The sequence below is a fragment of the Cryptomeria japonica genome, chromosome 6 (assembly GCF_030272615.1).
Source record: "Cryptomeria japonica chromosome 6, Sugi_1.0, whole genome shotgun sequence".
NCBI classification, from domain to species: domain Eukaryota; kingdom Viridiplantae; phylum Streptophyta; class Pinopsida; order Cupressales; family Cupressaceae; genus Cryptomeria; species Cryptomeria japonica.
The window spans coordinates 461,541,660-461,565,570 of record NC_081410.1 but is presented as its reverse complement, the minus strand read 5'-3'; the positions used below and the strand labels follow the sequence as shown (position 1 = coordinate 461,565,570).

The following is a 23,911-nucleotide window of genomic DNA, read 5'->3' as shown; positions in this document are numbered from 1 at the left end:
AATGCAAGGCATGCATCATACATGTAAACCATGAAGTAATATATAAATACACATAAGGTACAAGCATATATGAGAAAGGTTCTCATGGAATGGACACGTTGAAGACAAATCAATCATGAAGCATACAAGAGAGAGGTATTCATGGAATAGACATATGAAAACATCTCATTTCATGAAGTAACAAAATGCTAAAGAAAATGACAAGTAATAAAAAACTTACAAGGATGAGACATATTCATAACTTTTGCAGTCCTGACATGGATATCAACACTAGAAGCAACTCATATTGTTAGTGTACATACAAGACAATATGGGAGTTCATTATACCCAGCAACTTGTGGTGTTGTTGTTCTTGTTGGTTCCGTTGGACCCTGCAATTAAGATTCAATATACATTATTCAATAAGATTAACTGTGCAACATAATGAAATATTGAAAAGTGTGTTATCTTATTGAGGTTCGCTTGGTTTTGAGAATAGTTTAATATTATCTACTTAATAGGGCCAACCACATGAAGGTGGAAGCTCATTTGGCCCCTTCCCTCCACCCCCCCCTCAACATCACCCTAAATTCTCTGTTAACATCTTATAACATTCATTCATTATTTCTTCCTACCATTAATAAAATATAACATTCATTCAATAATATCACATAACGTTCATTAACACATAACATTGATTAACATTAATTAACACACAACATTCATCAATATTAATTAACACATATCATTCATAACCATTCATTAGCACATAATTACATTCATTAACACAAAAACAATCATTATCAAATAAGGTAGATTACAATCATTTTTTTTTATTTTTTATTTTTAAGCTATGAAAAGACTAAGTGGAACATCGGTTTCTTCATCATTTTCCCCCTCTGTAGTTGTTCTGCTCTCTGCTCGTGATCTCGATGTATGTCTAGTCCTATACTGAGGATGAAGAAATTGAAGCGAAGCAGGGTCCTCTACAATAACAAATAAATGGGTTAAATTCAAAATATTTTTTATTATTGTTACAAGTATTTAATTAATTTAGAGAACATAACTGTTGCGCTCTTTACCTGATGGAGCCACATCATTTTGTCTAGCCTCAACCTCAACATGTTGAACACCCTCTAGATCATCTGGAGTTGAAATACTAAAGGTTACATTAATTTTGAACACCAATTGCAATTATATTTGTTTAAAGGAATAACAGTGGTCCTCTTTACCTGATTGGGGAACATCACGTTCCTGATGATGTGTACCTAGATCATGCTCCACTTGGTCACCACTGACTACATGCTCTAAAATATTAACAAAAAAGGTTACATTAATTACTACTCTAATTACAAATTAAGATGTTTAATTGTATTAATAACTACATAAGTAAATTTGAATAGCAAATGAATACCTCTACTATTGGGATGCACATCCGGACCTTCATGTGCAGGTGGTGTTTCACGATTAGCAGGCTGCATTCCAATGTCACGCACATTGTTATCATTGCTTTCTTATTTAAAACAAATATAGTCACTTTATGTTGGAACTCAACATCAATTAGACTATTGGTAAAGTACTCAATTTGAAACAATTTCCATTTAGCATATTTACCTGTGTGACGAATGCACCAGAATATTGTGTATGCCCACTCAATTCTCGTAGCCGATCAACCACGACTGTATAGCCTCGCTGGTAGGCAATTCTCTTGTCATCTTCTGTGGGCGCTCTATTGAATTCAGAGCCTTGCATTTTTGCTTGGTATCGTGAATTTTTCTTGCATTGTTTGATTAAAAAAAATTATTTGCAATTTATAAATATTTTGATGCAATATTTCATTTACATGAGATACTTACAATTCATGCGGCAAGTTTCATATAACCACCAGAGTCAAGTTTGTGTTGCTCGTGTTTTTCTTGTCTTGCATCAGTTGCCTTTGACGTGTCACTTGGTCTATGAAAAGTTTGAAATATGTTAGATTATATAAATATAAAGGGTAATTAATTAGTACATAAGTACATTCTTAATAGCATCATGTACCTTCTTTTGGTGTTTGGTGGTGTATTTCCTTTTTTCCTTTCAATTCTCTCCTTGACATCCAAAATCAGGTCCTTCCACTCCCTCTCTAGAATCATGGGGGGACGCTCGTACTTTAGGTTATTCTCTAAATGGGTCCTGTATTGGTCCCTCACATACTTTAGATATGTGTCAGCATTTTCAAAGAGCTTGGTTTTGTCAAAGGTGTCATTTCCAAACCACTCAACCATATGGTTTGTCAATTCATCTTTTAACTTTTTTTCTTGGTCATTCCACCTTTTAAAGCAAAAACAAACCTATTAGATTCAGAAATGAACTGAAGCTACATTTATTATAGTTCAAGAAATGGATCAAAGGACAACTATTCTAGCAATGATATGAAATCAAAATAGTGGATTAGGGTTAGTTCACATATGATGTACCACCTTTTATGTATGGTGGGCCCAAATATCTGCAATGCAATGTCACTAAGATGTTTATAAAAAATATCATTTCCTGCAAAAAATTCATGGGATCATTAGTCCAAAACGAGTGATCAGAAAGTAAATTACAATTAGACTATATATAGTAATAATTGTAAAGTACCTGGAACCTTCTGTATCTTTAAGGGAATCATTTCTTCGTCGCTCACCACCAATGTGGCATGCAACGCTCTCGTACTAGCAATACGAGAAAATCCAGGAAATGATGGTATGTTATCAACAGTAGTCGCCTCTGGCGCATCCTCATGTGCATCTCCTGTTGCAGAAAATATATCCACTATGAAATGCCCCCAAGAAAGAATGCTTGAAGGGAAATAAACACATAACAAAAGATAGAGAAAAAGAGGGATCTACCAACAGTGGGTGGGCCAATATGACGTGTAGTAGAGGATGTTTGCATGTTGCGTGTTGCCGACATTACAGTCGGCAATACAAGTGGGGCTAACCTTTGATGAGGCACTAACGATATGTGCACAGGAACATTGACAATACCTGAAGAATAATACATTAAATATATCAAACATTAAATACATGAAAAGTGGAAGAATTGTAAACAAGGATGAACCTTTATTATGAACACTGATAGTATCAAGTATTATGTATTTTGGGTACTCAAAGTGATAAGCCAAGCAAGTGATAAACCAAGAAAATCATCATCACCTAAAGTACCTGCAACACCCTGATCACAGCCACCAGTTTTAATGAGGGCGCATAAATTGCTGTAAAAACAACATGTACATATTTTAGTTAATGACATAAAATAGAATAAAATATAAACCATTATTGAACTTTTGATATAATTAAAGCTTTCATTACTGCTTACTTGCAAGTTTTCTGTTGTCCGAATCAATACTTGCACCCTCTCTCGTATCTCATTAGTCTGAGGATACACGGATGCCAAAGCAACAACCTCTCTACTAATTTTTCTAAGAGGCTTGTTTATCAATTCCATAGGGTGTGTGGAATTTCCAAGGTCATCATCGCTTAATCTTGTTGAGTCCACATCCCTAGAGAGGTGCTCAGGTACTGCAGCTCGCTTTCCCTTTCCCCAAATATCCGTCTGTGTCAAGAATATCATTAACAATTATAAAATTAGTCTAAAACACTCAAAAAAAGAACATAATAATGTAACAGTTTGCTTCTATCTAATTTGTACAATTACAATGAGGTTTACTTGCTTGGTAGAAGTGTCGCGACCTACATCCCTATCTGTGCTATGTGATGGATCCATGTCGCCCTGTGACAAAGAAAAAATATAAAAAACGTTAGCGAAATTAAACCAATAGACTTGGCAAAAAAAAATCATAATAAAATGGTATATTGGAGTCATTAATTGGAGGTTGATTAATTTAAATGATATAGTACGTACCACCCCCATGATAGTAACTTTGTTTGTATCTATATTATTCAAACTGTAATCGATTAGAAGCTCTTCGCCTGCACTTATTGATTTTATCACACATACGAATACATAATTTCCCTCACATGCCTCAAACATGAAATTGGGTTGTTTATTAGTTGACCCAGGTCGCGTACTATTTATAAAACCTACAATATTCCCTGCTGCTCTTGGCTTTCCATCAATGTATACAGCCACTCATTTACTTTGATCATTATCTTTCTGTTGTATATAATTTGCTGACAATGCATACCTACGCATACTTTTTATATATCGAACAATCTGCATCCAATTATTGTAATTGTAACAAGGTCCAACAAACTCCATCAATTCAACAACTTTGTTGTAACAGACCTTTATGTCGTCCATGGAAAATAGGTTGAAACCATGTAATAACGAAGGTGCTATGTGATATATCCTATCGTTAACACAAAAATCGGTGTTTATTGGAGGAAGTTCCTTGGGTACCCATTGTTTCTGTAGATGTTTGTACATCAATGGCACCTCAATGTCTCATTTGGTCTCATCATCATAAGAACATGACCCCCCTCGAGCAAGGAAAAATTTCATGCATTTATTGAATTTTCTTCTAATCATTTGACCTCTAGTTGATCTCCTTATTGTAGACCTACTACATGTCTCACTTTTGTTTTCTATTCTTGCATTTCCCTCACTCGAGGAAGACACATCTGACAAATACCTATTTGGTGGTACTTGCACTCCATCAAATGAGAGAGTTAATTGGTAATGAGAGAGAAATTTTTCAAATGAGGGTAATGTTGATGAAGAAGTTGGCCCTAAAGTTGATGTTGGGAGTAAAATTTGAATAATTCCAACTGAGGCCTCAAGTGTTGATAACTGTATTAGATTTGCTGCTAATGTTGAGGTTTGAAAAACTGAGGAAGTTTGTTTTCCAAGTAAATTTTTTTTTTAAATTGTTTCTATAGGGTGTATTGACTAGTTATACCTATCGATCCATGAGACTGTGCAAGATCCTCGTCAAAGGGGTTTAGGTTCCTGCACATGCAATTCAATTATCTTATGTTAGATAAAAATTATATAGTACACAACATGAACAACATGAACTTTGTAGACAAAAAGAGTATTAAATTGAAAAAAGATGTTGTCATCATAATTATTGTAAATTTTTTAATTCCTTACCTTCACTTTATGTAGACTATGCAGGATCCTCAACTAAATGGTTGACGATGTCTATAGTCAATGACTTATTCCCACCAAGGGTGACATCATCACATAGGGACTATACATGAAATCAACACCATCAATTGAGCATCATAAGCATTACATTTGTAAGTTGATAAACAATAAATACATATGTATCATAAGCATCACATGATGTATCATCATATATGTAATTGAGCATCATAATTAGCATCACATATGTGTCATCATAAACATGTAATCCATCACATATGTATAATAAATCACCATCCATCACATAGGTAATAAACAATCCACATTCTATAAATAAACACAAAGTTCAAAAAATGTCACATGTATCATCATAAACATGTAATCCATGACATATGTATTTTAAATCAACATCCATCACATAGCTAATAAACAATCCAAATTCCATAAATAAACACAGTTTAAAAAATGTCACATAAATAGTCACTCTCCCTATCTCTATCTCCTTGGGGTGGCATAGTTCTACTATAAGGACCTACTAGAGGTCATGGAACATGAATTAAAAACATTAAAAGGTGCATCATGAATTAATTATGTAATAACATTAGAATTCAAAACACAATGAATTAATTATGTAACCATATAAGTCAAAAAAATTCTATCAAGAAATCAATATTAAATAGATAATATACTAATCGCAAACCTCATACATTTCATTCATCATCATGACCATCATCAGCATCATCATCATCATCATCATCATCATCATCACCACCATCACCACCACCACCACAACCACCACCATCATCGTCATCATCATTGTCCTCATCACCATCACCATCACCATCACCATCACCACCATCATCGTCATCATCATCATCAGCAGCAGCAACAACTTCTTCTTCTTCATCATCGTCGAGAAACTGTCGATCATGATCATCATCTTCTACTTCTTCAGTATCTTCTTCTTCCATCATAGTATACTTTATCAGCCTTCCTCTTGGATCATGTCTAACAACAAATGACCAACTCGGTTTATGTGGAACCTCTGAGTAAAATACCTGCTCACATTAGCTTGGAAGAACATGGGGCTCATCCCCAACTGGTTCAAATGACCTTGTATTAACCATTGTAAAACCATTATCATGTTCAATAACAGTTTTATCAGGATCATTTTTATTCAATCGTAGCCTCTACCATTTGATGACAAACAAAACTAATTTGAAGGAATTAAAGTCGCACTCAAGTATATCATCCAAAATGCCATAGTATCGATTTTGAGACTCTTGAGGATGTATGTCATTTCTTGATGAAATATTTGTCACCTCAAAGATTGCAGTGATGCCAGAATCACAAGTTTTCTTCGTGTCATCCAACTTTTTGATGCGAAATTTATGACCATTGCAACACATAGCATTGTGGTGTTTGACTTGCGATATATTAAACATGTAAAAATTATTGCATCGCGAGTTGATAAACATATGGGTGATTATTAAATTTATACGTACCTGTTTATCACTTAAACCATATGCCAAATCAATTTCCCTTTGTGTAACATTGGAATCTCCATTACGATGAGCTTCTTTAACCAATGAAGCCACACCTTCCCATGTTAATGTGCGACCAGAATGTTGACAACGTTCAATCCATACCATCATCCAATCAAGATTGTTTGCAATATACAAATGTAGTGCATCCCACTCTCGACTAACTATATAAAAATAAATAGACGTCTTACAACCGATTCATTTTGAAGATTAAGAATTAATTAACTACAATAACATCTTATAATTACCTCTCACTTTCCTCAATCTACCTTTCCCCGTCAAGTACTCCCCTTCGAATTTGTTAATGGGGTTGGGATCCCAAATGCGATCCACGTGGATCTTTGTTGCAAACTTAGGAAGATATTCAAAAATGTACACCATAGTCTAGTATACCATATATCCCTCCACCATAGAACCCTCAGGATGTGCTCTTTGTCGAACCAAAGCCTTCAAAAATTTCAAGTGTCTCTCAACCATCCACATTGACCTAGTGTGTATAGGTCCACACAATTCAATCTTCTCAACTTGGTGTATGAGGTAGTGTTCTTGTGCATTGAAAAAGCCGAAGGTAGACACTTTTGCATTTCACACATTAGATGAGGAATTTTTCTCTTCCAATATTTTATATCTTCTTTATGGATTTCTTTACATGACAACCACCTACAAAACATTCAAGACGCAAAAATATATATTACATAACAAGTAAAACAAATCGCAAATATAATATCTATACAACGAACTGAACAAATATCACTACTTACCTCATGTATTTTCCAAGATCATATATGACTTGCTTGACATTATTGTTGAAGTTGTCTGGGAGAGATAGAGGTAGAACGTATTGCAACAATTATAAAATTATCTTTTCATTTTTTTCTAACATAATACAATGAAAAGTACATGTGCAGTATAAAAATATATAGTAAAAACACAAGAACATGAATTACCTTAATGAAGGTATGTCAATCATGCGTTTTCATCCCTGGCCCAAATTCACTTTTCTTTGATATGAGATTGTTTATGTTCGCAACAAATCTTGTGGGAAATCGAATTTTTCGTATGACTTCTTTTATAGCATTGCTTTGTTGGTCCGTTAATAAGCAAAGAAGCTCACTTATATTAATCTGGTCTCCATGGCTATTTGATTGAATGACAGTTTTCATTGCATGATTGGAATCCTAAATGTCACTACAAATTTTGACAATTTTTTTTTTGTCACACCTTCCATCCAATATTTTCCATAATGTCTCTGTTATATTCTTTCCAATATGCATAATATCAAACAAATGCACAATTTGTAAATGCTCGTAGTAAGACAACCTACTAAATTGTCGGGGATAACTTTTTAGTCCCTTAGGAAGGTGGTCTTTTATGCCTTCATGACCTTCACGATCATCAATCACATCATCAGTAAACAAAACACAATAGAAAAGATGTTTTATGACATAAACCGTTAGATGGAATGACATTACCTTGACGATTAATTCTATTATATTCCAACTTCTACAGGTGAGGTGTCATTCTTCGTGGCTTTGATGTATTCTCTTCTTTCCCATTGAAAAGATGTTTTTCAGTATTTCGATACTTATGATTTTTGTGGAGAAAGTGTCTATACTCATCAAACACCTGCTTTCCTAAACTTTTTGAATGACGAGATTTCATCTTTGGACCACAAACTGGACATGCAAATTTTCCCTTTGTTTGAAGACCTACAAGATAATGTATAATTGGATTAAATATGTTAATTTTTTGAATTATAATTATCATGCGCAACTTGAACACTATAACATACAACAAAAATGTGTTAGCCCTGGGGCATCGTGTATTGTCCATACAAGCATCACATGGAATTGAAATTGTCTTTGTCTTATTGGTCTAGAGACTTCATACATAATGACACCATTCTATAACTCCAACAACTCGTCGATAAGAGGCTCGATATATACATTCATATCTTTAACTTGGTACTTACCTAATCGAATGAACAAAACATTACATAATTATTATGACCATTTTACTGCAATATTTATAATTAAATGTAGACGAGTATGTTTAAATGATAAAATACCTGGAACAATCATTGCCAACATTATGTGCTCCCTCTTTATTGACATCCATGGAGGAATGTTATTGTTGATAACAAAAACAGGCCACACTAAGTGAACATATCTCATCTCTCCAAATGGATTGACACCATCCGCTGCCAATGAAAGCCTGAGATTACGAGATTCTTCTTTAAAGTGTGGCCACTTTTCCTCTATGTCCATAAATGTTGAACCATTCGCAGGCATTCGAATAATGTCATCTCGACTTCTATTGCGTGCATGGTAATCCATAAATTGTGTCAAGGTAGTGCACTTGAATAATCATTGCATACGTGGAATAATGGGAATATAGCGAAGAACCTTGCGAAGAACCATTTTTATTATTTGATCTGTTCAATATCTACTGATATGACATTCATGGCATTCAATTTGAAATTCATGTTGTTGATAGTTCTGATACTTAATGTTAAGTACAGATGCCAAGCTAATAAGATGTGAGGGGGGGGGGGGGGGTGAATCATACAAACTTAATCTTCCATAAAAACAACAGATTCAACCTCGGTAACATATACTTCAGTAATATAACCAAAACTGCTAAACATACAAACTCAAAAGCATATAAACATCATAACACTCAACACCAGATTTAACGTGGAAACCCAAATAGGGAAAAACCACTGTGGGATTTCGAACCCACTAAGAAATATACTCTTCTAGAGTATGCTCGGTTAAAAGAAAATCCTATTAAAGATTACAAACACATTGCTAGATGTGACCTAGTTAAGGGATTTTCCTCAGATCTGTAAGGATCTTCACCTTGTTAGAAGTGACCTTGTTAAAGGATTTCAAACACTCAATCAGAATGTCACCTTGCTAGAGGGTTTTACAAATAAGACTGTTAAGTCCACTCGGTTAAGAGATTTTCTATCATTTCATAAAATAACAGTAATAAAAATCTATTTGCAACTTCACATCTAAAATGCTAAAGCAGATTCTTATTTGCTCAATACAATCTAGTCATAGAACTTATCTTGTCCATCTGTTGGGCTCTATACTCTGTTATTCAAAATAGATCTTCAAGCTTCTGTGCTCAATAATCACTATGTAGCATCCCTATGCATACACTAGTCCGCATCCATTGTTTATCAATAGTTCCTTATTTATAAACAATTTGCCAATCGCTTAATCTCCTTGATCACATTTCCTATGATCAATCATAGCCATCAGATCTTCAAACTTTGACCAGGTTCAATGTATCCTTCGATCTGAAAACGTTTTACCCCGCCTTGGAACTTGCATACATTTCTTGGAACTTGTGCTAGGGTATTGCGGTTCAATCTGAGTTGTAGATCTTCCTGCTGATTTTCCTTTGCCATAGATTCTTTAACAAACTTCATGCACGACATACCAATCATTTAATCATAACCAGCTCATCAGCTTCCTTCATTAAATAATGCTTTTATTCATTCAATGCATTCTGTTACTACTCGGTTGCAACTCGGTAAATATTAAACTTCATTCGGTAGACATTCTGCCTTCATTAACCAATAGTGATACCCTTAAGGTTTACCAACTAGGTTCTTTAGGGTTTATCGACTAGGTTTTTTGCTCGGTAACATAGTATAGTATTAACCTTACAATCAATAACATATGTATGATATCAAAACAATCTAAAACATCACGATCTCATCATTGTCTAACTCGGTAATAGTTGCCCATTGAATAACTTATTCCTCCCCTTATTCATCACATTCTTTCTGTGTCTTTTACCGACATTTTTATACTCATCAAATCATACTTCTTAAGATATGGCAACATCATATTGAATTAGAAAATCAATTTCTTGACATCAATGACAAAATAATAATATTAAGACAGTAAACATCCTTGATCAGTTATATCCATAATCATCAACAACCTTCTCAATATCCTAATTGAAATGCCAACAATCTCCCCCTTTGGCATTGATGGCAAAACCAATTGATTTGACCTATTCGATTTGGATTGATGTGAGATTTTGAAATGCTCTCCCCCTGTCATCAGACTTCTCCCCCATACATTAGTATTCTCCCCTTTTCTTCAGTCTTCTTCCCCTTTGACAACAATGTCAAAAAGTAAAGACCTAAAACATAATTTCTTCCTGTATGAAGTGATTTCCTGTTGTTGTGTGTCAACTTAGTCTCGGTCAGAGCATTTTGTCTTCAATTCCTGTTCCCTGTATTTGTTTCCTGCACACCTTTAGAAAACATCCTAAAGTGTGTAAATCAACATCAATCCACACATAATATTCTGTAGATTCATCGAATTGATGCTTTCACCGAACTTGGTCAGTGAGTAGAAGATAGGGGTAGGACCCCTAACTTACTTCTGAGATACTCAAAAGTGTCCCTTGGCAGTGGCTTGGTGAAGATATCTGCTATTTGTTCCTTTGTGCTAACATACTCCAATACCACTTTCTTCTCTTGAGCTTCTTCTCTAAGATAATGATATTTGATAGAGATGTGTTTTATCTTAGAGTGCATAACAGGATTCTTTGAAATGTTAATGGCACTAGTATTGTCACAGAATATAGTTACTAGCTCGGTAACTTTCTTATTTATACCTTCCAACAATTGTTTGATCCATGCTATGTTGGTACAATTCAATGCCACAGCAACATATTCAGCTTCTGCTATTGACTGTGAAACACATCCTTGTTTCTTGCTAAGCCAACTCACTAGTCTTTCTCCTAAAAAGAAAGCTCCTCCACTTGTGCTTTTCCTGTCATCAATGTTGTCTGTCCAATCAGCATCAGTATAAACTTTTCAATCAAAGTCATTTCCTTTCTGATATACTAAGCCATAATCTTCAGTGCCTTTAAAGTATCTGAAAATTCTCTTGATTGATGTCATGTGTGTTTCCTTGGGATCTGCAGAGAATCTTGCAACTATACCTACTGCATGTGCTATATCTAGCCTATTGTGAACAACATATTATAGCTTTCCAATCATGGATCGGTAAAGTGTCTTATCAACAGATGTAGATTCATCATTCTTTGATAGTTTATAGTTGGTAGTCATAGGAGTACTTACTGGTTTTGAATCCTCCATTCCAAATTTCTTCAAGATTTCCTTTATGTATTTGGATTGAGTAATGAAAATCTCATTTTTCATTTGTAGTATCTGTAAACCTATAAAATACTTTATCTCAGTGATTAATGACATCTCAAATTCTTTGCTCATTTCATTTCCAAAGTTCTTGCATAGAGAGTCGTTTCCACAAAAGATAATATCATCAACAAATATGGCTGAGATCAGCATTTCATTTTCATCATTCTTCATGTACATATTGTTGTTTTCACTTGTCCTTATAAAACCAATCTTGATTAAATAAGAGTGCAATCTTTCATACCATGCTCTAGGTGCTTGTTTTAGACCATATAAAGCTTTGTTCAATTTACATACCTGATCTTTATTCTTGTCTTCAACAAATCCTTCAAGTTGTTCAATAAAAACTTCTTCTTCTAATATACCATTCAGAAATGTAGATTTGATATCCATTTGATATATCTTAAAATTCTTGTAAGCAGCATATGCCAACAATGTTCTTACTCCTTCAAGTCTTGCCACAGGTGCAAAAGTCTCACCATAATCAATTCCTTCTTCTTGGGCATAACCTTTGCAAACTAGTCTTGCTTTATTTCGAATGACCTCACCTTTTTCATTCAGTTTGTTTCTAAAAATTCACTTTGTACCGATTACATTTTTGCCCTTCGGTCTTGGGACCAATGTCCATGTGTCATTCTTCTTGATTTGATCAATCTTTTCTGTCATAGCATTTATCCAATCTTCACTGTTAAATGCCTCTTTCACTATTCTCGGTTCAAATTCAGATATCACACATGTGTTCTATCTCAGTTTGTTCCTTGTCATCACTGGATCATCCTTATCTCCTATAATCTGACTTGATGCATGGTGTCTTCTAACATACTTGGCTAATACAAGCTCCGTAGGCTCTGTATGATCTCCTTCATCACTCGGTAACTGAATATTCTCTTCATTTCCTTCTTCAGTTTTCTCGGTAGGACTTGTCAGTTGAACATAGACAAATTCTTCATAATCTTCTGGTTCTTTGGAGTTTCCTTCATCATTTCTTTCTGCAAATTCATCAATTTTCACATTTGCACTTTTTACTATTTTGTTAGATGATTTGATCAGACATTTAAATGCTTTACTTCTAGAAGAATAACTAAGAAATGTTTCTTCTTCACTTTTCTAATCAAACCTTCCATTTCTATCATCTTTGTGTACATAGCATCTACTTCCAAAGATTTTGAAATAACTTACATTAGGTTTCTTGTCATACCAGATTTCATATGTTGTCTTCAAAGTTCCTTTCTTCAGTTGTACTCGGTTCAGGGTGTAAACTGTTGTGCTTATTGCTTCTCTCCAAAATGTTTGTGGTACTTTCTTTTCAATCATCAGGGTTCTGGCACAATCCACAATAGATCTGTTTCTTCTCTCAACAATTCCATTTTGTTGTGGAGTTCTTGGTGCAGAGGCTTGTATTTTTATACCATGATCATTGCAGAATAAGTTGAACTCATCAGATGTGAACTCTCCTCCTCTATCTGATCTAAGACATTTCAGTTGTCTTCCTGTTTCATTTTCAACTCTTGCCTTGTACCATTTAAACATTTGAAAAGCTTCTGATTTTTCTTTTAAAAACATAACTGACATCATTCTTGAATAATCATCCACAAATAATATGAAATATTTATCACCATAATAACTTTGAACTTTCATAGGACCATAAAGATTAGTGTGCACAAGATCTAAAATTCTCTTAGAAGTGTAGGACTTACTTGTGAGGCTTGATCTTGTCATTTTACCCATCTGGCATCCTCGGCACATAGCATTATCAGGTTTTTCAAGACTCAGTAGACCTCTCACTCGGTGCTTCTTACTTATTTTGATCAGATTATCAAAATTTACATGACAAAACCTTTTATGCCATAACCAGGTATCATCTATCTTTGCATATAGACACTTGTTCCGAGTTGAGTCAAGGTGAAATGTGTTACCTTTTGTTTGAGTCCCGGTAGTAGCTAACTTTCCATACTTGTCATGAACTTTGACAATTCCTTTCTGAAATTCTATTTGGTATCCTGTATTGTTTAGCTGTGCTACACTCAACAAATTGTATTTCAAACCTTCAACCCAATAAACATCATTGCATTTAGCATTGTCAAGAAGTGTTATGGATCCTTTACCTTTTACCAAACATGGTGCATCATTACCAAATCTTACATAGCCTCCATCATAATCTTCTAACATAACAAACTTGTGTTTATCACCTGTCATGTGATGTGAACATCCACTATCTATGATCCAAGAATCATTAGTATTAATGTGAGATATTAGGGCTTTTTCTTCATAGCTTTCTTCATCTGATCCATCTTTGATAGCCACATAAACTACTTCCTTTGTATCAGTTTCATCTGATTTATCATCATTTGATTCCTCATCAGCTATTAGGCATGAATTTCTATCTCTTCTTTTGAAGTCTCGGTATCCTCTGTATTAATTATTTTTTTGTCTATCATCTCGGTAATCTCTCTTTTCAGTAGAATCTTTGTCATGACAGTTAGAAGCCATATGTCCTATCTTATCACAATTGAAACATTTCAAAGGTAGTTTTCCTTTATACTTACCTTTGCCTCTCGGTAACCTTCTAGCTAATAGTACTTCAAATTCTTCTTGCTTTCTGATTTCCTCATACAGTTTATGTACTTCTTCCATGTTCTTGTGAAATCTTTCACTTGCTCCACTATGATCCCCTTTAGTGTACTTACTCATTCTATCATTGTAATCATCAGATTCACCAATATGAAAAGAACTAAATGCAGATTCAACTTTATTTACCGATGACCCATTGTTATCAAAGTTGCTTAACTCAAATGTATGTAGCTTACCAATAGTAGCATCTAAAGAAACTGGCATATTGGGTACAGACCTTAATTCATTGATTGTAGAGACTCAGATTGCATAAGTTGGTAGAAGGGTTCTTAACAACTTACTTGTTATATCCTTTTCTTCAATAGTTCCACCTGCTCATTTGATTTGATCGACAATCTCCTTTAGTCTTGTACTGTACTGAGTTATGTTCTCACCTTCATTCATCCTCATAGATTCAAGTTGTCCTCTTAGACTATCCACTTTTGCTCTTTGAACATGTTCATCACTGCCATACACAGATATGAGCTTGTCCCACATTGCCTTTGCATCATTGCAGCCTTCTAGATCATTAAACTCTGAGTCGGTCAATGCAGATGTTATTTCAATCATTGCTTGGATATGTTCTTGCTTTGCCTTTATCTCTTCCATTGTCAATGGATAGGTGCTCGGTGTAATGAAATCATTCTCCAGATAATATACAACATATTCTCCAACTCCTGATAGGTGCAGCTTCATCATTTTCTATCATGTAGAGAAACTTGACTTGTTCAGCTTCGGTGCATCCCTCTTATACATCTTTGGATCTTTTCCTCAAGTACCTTTAAACTTTTTTTGTCAGAGTCCAAAGCTCTGATACCAATTGATAGTTCTGATACTTAATGTTAAGTACAGATGCCAAGCTAATAAGATGAGAGGGGGGGGGCGTGAATCATACAAACTTAATCTTCCATAAAAACAACAGATTCAACCTCGGTAACATATACTTCCGTAATATAACCAAAACTGCTAAACATACAAACTCAAAAGCATATAAATATCATAACACTCATAACACCAGATTTAACGTGGAAATCCATATAGGGAAAAACCACTGTGGGATTTCGGACCCACTAAGAAATATACTCTTCTAGAGTATGCTCGGTTAAAAGCAAATCCTGTTAAAGTTTACAAACACATTGCTAGATGTGACCCGGTTAAGGGATTTCCCTCAGATCTGTTAGGATCTTCACCTTGTTAGAAGTGACCTTGTTAAAGGATTTCAAACACTCAATCAGAATGTCACCTTGCTAGAGGGTTTTACAAATAAGACTGTTAAGTCCACTCGGTCAAGAGATTTTCTGTCACTTCACAAAATAATAGTAATAAAAATCTATCTGCAACTTCACATCTAAAATGCTAAAGCAGATTCTTATTTGCTCAATATAATCTAGTCATAGGACTTATCTTGTCCATCTGCTGGGCTCTATACTCTGTTATTCAAAACAAGTCTTCAAGCTTTTGTGCTCGGTAATCACTATGTAGCATCCATGTGCATACACTAGCCCGCATCCATTTTTTATCAACAGTTCCTTATTTATAAACAATTTGCCAACCGCTTAATCTCCTTGATCACATTTCCCCTGATCAATCATAGCCATCAGATCTTCAAACTTTGACCAGGTTCAATGTATCCTTCGATCTGAAAACGTTTTACCCCGCCTTGGAACTTGCATACATTTCTTGGAACTTGTGCTAGGGTATTGCGGTTCAATCTGAGTTGTAGATCTTCTTGCTGATTTTCCTTTGCCATAGATTCTTTAACAAACTTCATGCACAACATACCAATCATTTAATCATAACCAGCTCATTAGCTTCCTTCATTAAATAATGCTTTTATTCATTCAATTCATTCTGTTACTACTCGGTAGCAACTCGGTAAATACTAAACTTCACTCGGTAGACATTCTGCCTTCATTAACCGATAGCAATACCCTTAGGGTTTACCGACTAGGTTCTTTAGGGTTTACTGACTAGTTTCTTTGCTCGATAACATAGTATAGTATTAACCTTACAATCAATAACATATGTATGATATCAAAACAATCTAAAACATCATGATCTCATCCTTGTCTAACTCGGTAATAGTTGCCCATTGAATAACTTATTCCTCTCCTTATTCATCACATTCTTTCTGTGTCTTTTACCGACATCTTTATACTCATCAAATCATACTTCTTAAGATATGGCAACATCATACTGAATTAGAAAATCAATTTTTTGACATCAATGACAAAATAATAATATTAAGATAGTAAACATCCTTGATCAGTTATATCCATAATCATCAACAACCTTCTCAATATCCTAATTGAAATGCCAACAATTTCTCCTTGTCTGTTATAATGCCCACAGTTGTTTGTGATATACAATATGATCATTGGGACAAGCATCTATTGCTTGATACTCGATTCTGATATCTTTCATAATGGCAGATAATTCTCGATATGAGCGAGGTAGAATATTTGATGATGGTAACAAAAACTCACCTATCAATCTACAATAAAAAAATATAATTTGTTAATATAAAAAATATTAATGGTACAACATGATTCACCATTTATTATGACATATATGACATACCTTAACATACGTGAGATTGTTATGTTGGATAAACCATTCATAACCTTCAAGTTCACCAACAACAATACATCAGAGAGAAGAGTTGTCTGGGAGCCTTCATAAAGGGCCTCAGATGCCTTCTCAAGTAGAGGGACATCATGAACAACATCAAGGTCATCTTCATCATCATGATCAGCTGCTCCAGTACTAAATGTGTCATGGATCAATGTATTTATACCATCATCGTCAATTGTGTTTTATGGCTCATGATCGTCATCTTCCATGGGATCATTATCTTCAACTTCGATATTCACACTTCCATGTTCCTCCACTTCAAAAACCATATTCTCTGGGATGTGTTGATGCATATCATGTGCTTCAGGGTGCTCGACCTATATTAAATTGGTCCACATAAATAAACCATGATCATGATCTTATCATCAAGTGGTTTCTTATGTATATAAATCATTAAAACAATATAATGAAAAACTTACCAATGGATGATAATCATGTCCACTTTCAATGTGACCATGCAGCCTACAATGTTTCTTAGTTGTTTTGATTAGAAGTCTTCTAGTTTTTAACCCCTTACAAATTTTGCAAGAACAATAACATTTTCCATCACCTTTTTCTTTTCAAGTTAGACTACAATCTAGCAATTGTCTCCTTATTTTGTTGTTCGCTGATATTGTCTGACATGGTCTTTCTTCACAGGCAAGAAAATCGGGCTATAGAACTAGTTATATAGAAGTTGAAATGTTAGTTATGAAATCACATTTCAGTATAATATACCAAATTAAATTACTTGTATATAGAAATTATGCAAATTGAACCAAAACCATTTAACTCTTCTTTTTCATCTCAAAACATATCTAATGGCTTTGTGGTATGCAATCCTTGTATCATATCTTAAGTTGACTAATGTCTAATTGGGGTAATCCATGAGTGTCTAATGTGAATTCATTATCAATGATGTGAAGTCAACAAGAGTATGGTGATAGTCATCCTTATAGGATCCTCTCAATATTGTCCAAATCAGTCTAAAAGGAAAGTAACTATACATTCGCATGCTCATGCATACTTACATGACTAATGTTGCCCTTGTGTATCCTAAACATTGGAGAGACCTTATTTGACTTGCCTAATCAATGTGGTTGTTGTCCTAATATGAAATACTGATTTCTACCCTTGCCTCTGCATCAAACTTCTCACATCATGTTTCTTCAACAAAACACACTAATATGAATTGAGCCAACACCATGAGGATAGGGTCAAGTATCATGGCAACTAATCATAATACATGAAGACGGGGTTCACATATAAGTGGTGGCTCTCAACAATGCCACACTTCCAAAATTGTCAGTCTCAATACTTCTCCTATTGGGTCAACACTCATTGATGGCCACAAGGCCAAATCAATGTATCTAGGCTTCAAACTCCTTACTCTAGGCTTGGAGGACCCTACACAAGGTCTATGAACACTCACTTGGTATTACAATAGAAGGAGCCTTCCTCTAGAACTTTGTTTGCAACACACACATCATTGGTAATCATTGTTATGATGGATGGTCTATTAGGACAGTAAATAAAATGCTTATCCTTTTTCCACCCTTTGAAACTACAACAAGGTATTTGACTTGGCAGGGTTCCCACACATCACTTCAACACCAAACATTAGGCAATTCAACCTTTTTCCTTCTCAATGCATTTCTTTTTGTCTTTCACTGGTTTTCTCAATTTGATACATAGGGATATCAGACCTTTCATGGCATCATCACACACGCAAACTTCCCCATATGTACCTGTAAGTCTAATATATTAAATACATTTCACCTAGCACTTTTTGGTATAGATTCTTGTGTCCTATCCATATAGGATGTTTGCACACCACAATATCATCCTTGACTCATGTGTATGATGCAGAGGTAGGGGCATGTATAATGGTTTCAACATACAAAGTCAATGATCGTACAGTCCATTCTTCTAGACACCCTTGGATATATTAATTGGATTCTAGGCTTGGGAAAACTAATATGAATTCAGCCAACACCATGAGTATAGGGTCAAGTACCATGGCAACTTGTCATAATTTGTGAAGATAGGGTTCACACTCATTGATGGTCATTTTGCAACTCACCTTGAGTCTACATGAGTTCTAGAAGCTTGTGATAAGTATGGATGATTGTCTCCTTCCAATATGTAGTCCTTTCATATTTTAGGTGCCTACACACTATGTTGTTGTTAAGTATTGATGTAGTCTTAAGACATCTCATGACTCCATTACATGTCCACACTTAGGTTTACAAACACAACTATGTCAAAACAAAAACAATATCACTAGTAAAACTATGATTGTGACAATTAATACCCTTAGGACAGTCATAGAAATTTAATCTATTTCATTTGGTTTTGATCCAAAAACCCTTCCAAAGGTTGCATAGGGTCCCCTCACCCCTCTCTCTGTCATCAACCACTTCAAAATACCAATCGCTTGGTTTTCCCACCAAATTCTTCACTCTTACTGCCTTTTACTGTCTGATACATAGAGATATCAGACTGTCCTCATACCCAAACACGTACCAAATCTAATTTGGAGCCCTACACACAACATAATATGATACATACCATGAACAAAGGTCTTCCCACACATTTGGGTGAATTTATATGCATGGGAGACCAAACTATACATTATTTACTCCTCTCGGTAAACATTAGGCAGGGTTTTGACATTTTTTGGAAAAACTATGATATCTTCTTTAAAACACAATGAAATTCAATGCCACAAAATGACAAAATGAAGTTAACTCACTGCTCTATCACATCCAATCGTCTTCCCATCAAATTATTATGATTTTCACAATGAAAAATGAAGAGAATCAGACTGAAATGTCAAAAAATGCACATAAAACCCCAATTTCATTAAGCAAAACTCTTGGATGGAATGCCAAAGGCCTATTTATTCCCATCCAAGTGGGTTACAACCTCAAACCACCATAAACTAACTTTCCAGCCATATTTTTAAGAATTTTCTACAAGAAATGCAAAAGTTATCATGGCAAAATGACAACTTTTTTCCCAATGGACCTCAAACTTTCACAATTAGGTCCCAATACATGAATATTTGAATGGTATGGCAACTTCCAAAGAGGGTAAATCTTGTACACAAATTGAACTGACATAAAGATTACAATAAAATATTTATTCAAATATGCAATTAATAATCTCCATGCACATCAATCCTCTTCACATTTAATGTCTCTCCCCAACGTTTCAATTTTTTATATAGTTATTGATTTGATCAAACACATGGCAATTATATTTATGGTAGAGTTTCAATTATATTTGTGGCAATTATATTTATGATCTTTTCTATTCTTGTTTCTTGCATAATTTGTCTCTATATTGTGCCATGCACCATCTCTACAGCCTTCCAAAGTAGTGTTGTGTTTGTTCATTGCCCCTTTTACTAAACTCTATAAACTGCAATCTTGTATTTATTTTTAATCGATGCTTTCCTACATTGTTTGATCTGCCATCTTGTTAGAAATCTCCTCTCTATTATGCTTTGGTGGATGTCGCATCTTGTTGCAAACCTCACATTTTGGCACTGGCAGAAAGGATATTAGCAAAGGTTGTGGAATATGGCTTTTACATCTACCGATTGTCATTCCATCTTGTGCATATGGCTTTTACATGTAGAAGAAATAAATTTGATAAATAGGCCATATGGTGGATGATAAGTGAAGGATGTAAGTACTAAAGGTGTGGCACTAGTGGATTTGGTACATGAAGGTGACTAGAAGTTGTGGAAGGAGAAATGGTGGAAGTTGGATCTATGGTAGAGATGGGAATAGATGTTATTTACGCATGAAAATGTTAAGCTAATACTCATAAAATAGCTAGGAATCCAACTTAAGGCATTCTATTTGTTAATAAATTTCTCTACCATTGTGCTACTACCCCCTTTCTTACCATTCCATTGTTGGCTTGAGTGCAGATTATTTTTAACACCCATTATAAGACACATTATAGGTTCTTGGGGCTCCTAACCTAACCTAGCTTTGATAAGATTTTGAGCTACTACTCATGGACTAGTTAGGTTACCAAGATATGACCACCTATTTGTTGTTAGAATGCAATCTATGACTAAGTATTAGAGGATCTTACTAACTTGGGTATCATGCTTTTATGTGTCTCTGACATGACTCCTAGTAACTATATAAGGATCTTACTAGTCCTAGATCTATGCCTTGTCTTTTTTATATGGTTCCTAGTGAGAATATATGAATCTTACTAGTTCTAAATGTCATAACTTTGTGTTTTGCATGCTTCATGTGTGTTACCAATGTTACTCGTATTACTCACTTTGTACTTCCCTTTTATCTCAATATTGTAGATTGACAATATCATAAGTCTTGGGAGCTACCACCTTTCCAAATTTGTAGTCATCTTGACTCTTCAATATCTTGGTGAAAGAATATTTGGTTTCTCCATATTTTCCCAAGAGTACATGAGCATAATTTCATACTCTTGCTAAGAGGGGGCTAAATATTGCATCATAAGTTGTATCTCTTTATAAATATACACTAGGTTTGGACTCACTTTAGTGGTTGTGCCTTATTTATGCCTAATTGTACTTAGGTTTGAGAATATTTCCATAAATTTGGTTCATTCCCTTATTCATGATGTTCCTCATGGCTCAATTTTCTAAGACTAGGGTCTTGGGAACCCTTATTCATTGAAATTGGACCTAAAATTTGAAAGATGAATGTTGGATTCACAAATAGTAGGAATTTCCTCTCCAAATTTGGACTTTTCCAAAAGTTCAATTTGAAAAGGTGCAAGTTGCATATAGATAGAAGTATATTTCTCATTTCAAACCCCTATCAACTCCAACCCACATCTACCAATTTTTCAATCAAGCAATTCAAATCAATTGAGCATATATCTATAATCAAGGAACAAGGCATTCAAAGATACAACTATGTTACATCAATTATGATCAACTACATTATGTTTTTCCATGATGAAAGCATACACTAACATGTTCTAGAAACATTAAGGCTTGTGTGGAACTTCATGCCAAGCATTTCAAAATTGAGGTATATTTGTCAATTTTTTATTTACATTTATGTTTGGAACATATTAACACAAACTCTAATGTTATGAAGCTTCCTCTGCTAGATACCTCCCTAGAACTGGTTCAAGATGACTCTCACACACATTTGTAAATGTGCAAGGAAACACAATAGACAAAAAAAAAATAGTAGAAAAGGAAGATGGTTTTCCAGCTAAAGACCTTAACATAAAACATGAAAAATTTAAGTAACTATCTAGAACTACCTCACTGTTAGAGGGGGTGTGGTTGATAACTACAAAAATAGTTTGACAATGGCCTCTCCTACTCTATCTTCTATTGATAATTGGAAACTCATCAATTCTACCCGCGAAATGATGATCCTTTAATCAGTTAGCTCGTTCTTTGTTGTGTATACGTCCTAGTGCCATGGTAGGGGCAGGGTGGGAGAGAGAGAAAAGAGAAAGAGAGGTCAATTGCCCTCCGGGCCGTATAGAATTCATGGTGGCGAAAGGGGAAGACTGAACATCGGCAACCGAGACATGGGGGCAACATTAAAAGACTTCCGATGATGTTGACCTAGGAAGGACAAAGCACGGGTAGTTGTGAAATGAAGTGGATAGCTCAAGAAATGGGTGGGACGCAAGTAATTCCTCATAGATGCAAATCAATGAATGAAGGTGAAGATTCAGCTACCTCGAATTGTGAAGATTCTACCCAAACAATTCCTCATATTATGCAAATAGTATGCAAATCCAAAATTCCTCATGCAAATATTATACAAATCCGAAGATTCAATGAATGAAGGCGAAGATTCAACAATTCCTCATATTATGCAAATCTGAAATGAAGGTGAAGATTCTACCTCGAATGGTGAGTGTGCAAAAGTACCTCGAATGGTGAGTGTGTCGTTTGATCTTGCCAGGGGTTGAGGTCAACACAGAAGCCTATGTGGGATTGAATGCACAAATGACTTGCCCTCTTTTTTTTTTAAGTATAATGCCCGTTGTCGTCGAAATTTCAACGAAAGCGGGAACTTTTTTGAAAAAAAAAATTCATTTCTAATGCCTTCTCCGTCGAAACCAAATGTGAAATTACCGTCGGAATTCCGACGAATTCGGGCATTTCTTTAAAAAAAATCAAATTTGGTCACAATATACCCTCTCTGTCGGAAACCTCCGTCGGAATTCTAGACCAAATGTATTAGTGGCTCTACCCTATTAGGAGTAACCTTGATAAAGGATTTAAACCCAAATTAATGAGCCACCCGGATAAGGGATTTGCAATATTAGGCCTGTTAGGACCTACCCGGTTAAGGGATTTTAATACTATTGCAACTATTAGGGAATAACAGATAAATGATCTGATCAATGCACTCTCTACTTGCTAGTACAGATCCATTTAAGCTCCAATTTGCTTCACACATGCAAACATCTCAATTTGATTCGACACTCTCCTTTTTTGATTACCGACACACTAAACCTTCTCAAACTCGACCTAAATACACTTTTCAACTAGGTCAGTTACATAACCCTAACCAAATTCAAAATACATTGAATTTAGATCATAGATCATATCAAATTATTACAAATCATCACAACAAATTTCAAGACAATTACAGTCGTTGAATGATCATAACACATCACCACACATCGATCTAATAAGCTATCAAACCCTTATCACATTCTATTAAGCACTTTGTTGTTTCCCAAGAAATTTGATCCTTGTACGCACTTAAATGCAATCTTATCATCACACACAGTTTCTGACACATCACCACTACCTTATGAGCATGATAAGATCCACCACCAAACCATAAAACATCATCGGTTAAAGATCTTGTTACCGATTCTCAAACCCTGCACTGAATACACAACA

General features: G+C 34.9%; 1 protein-coding gene across 2 annotated transcripts; it reads right to left on the bottom strand.

Moving 5' to 3' along the window:
- Window positions 1-797: 797 nt before the first annotated feature.
- Window positions 798-2,053, bottom strand: LOC131051078 (uncharacterized). Of its 2 annotated transcripts, XM_057985442.2 has the most exons (7): window positions 2,020-2,053; window positions 1,836-1,932; window positions 1,594-1,724; window positions 1,394-1,454; window positions 1,212-1,286; window positions 1,062-1,124; window positions 798-965 (listed from the first exon to the last, which is right to left on the bottom strand). In XM_057985442.2, the coding sequence occupies exons 2-7, from the start codon at window positions 1,840-1,842 to the stop codon at window positions 826-828; spliced, it is 477 nt and encodes a 158-aa protein (XP_057841425.2). In that variant the 5' UTR covers window positions 1,843-1,932; window positions 2,020-2,053; the 3' UTR covers window positions 798-825. The 2 variants fall into 2 exon arrangements, with proteins under 2 accessions (XP_057841425.2, XP_057841424.2); XM_057985441.2 differs by lacking the exon at window positions 2,020-2,053 and having other exon boundaries at window positions 1,594-1,755; window positions 1,836-1,933.
- Window positions 2,054-23,911: the final 21,858 nt, after the last annotated feature.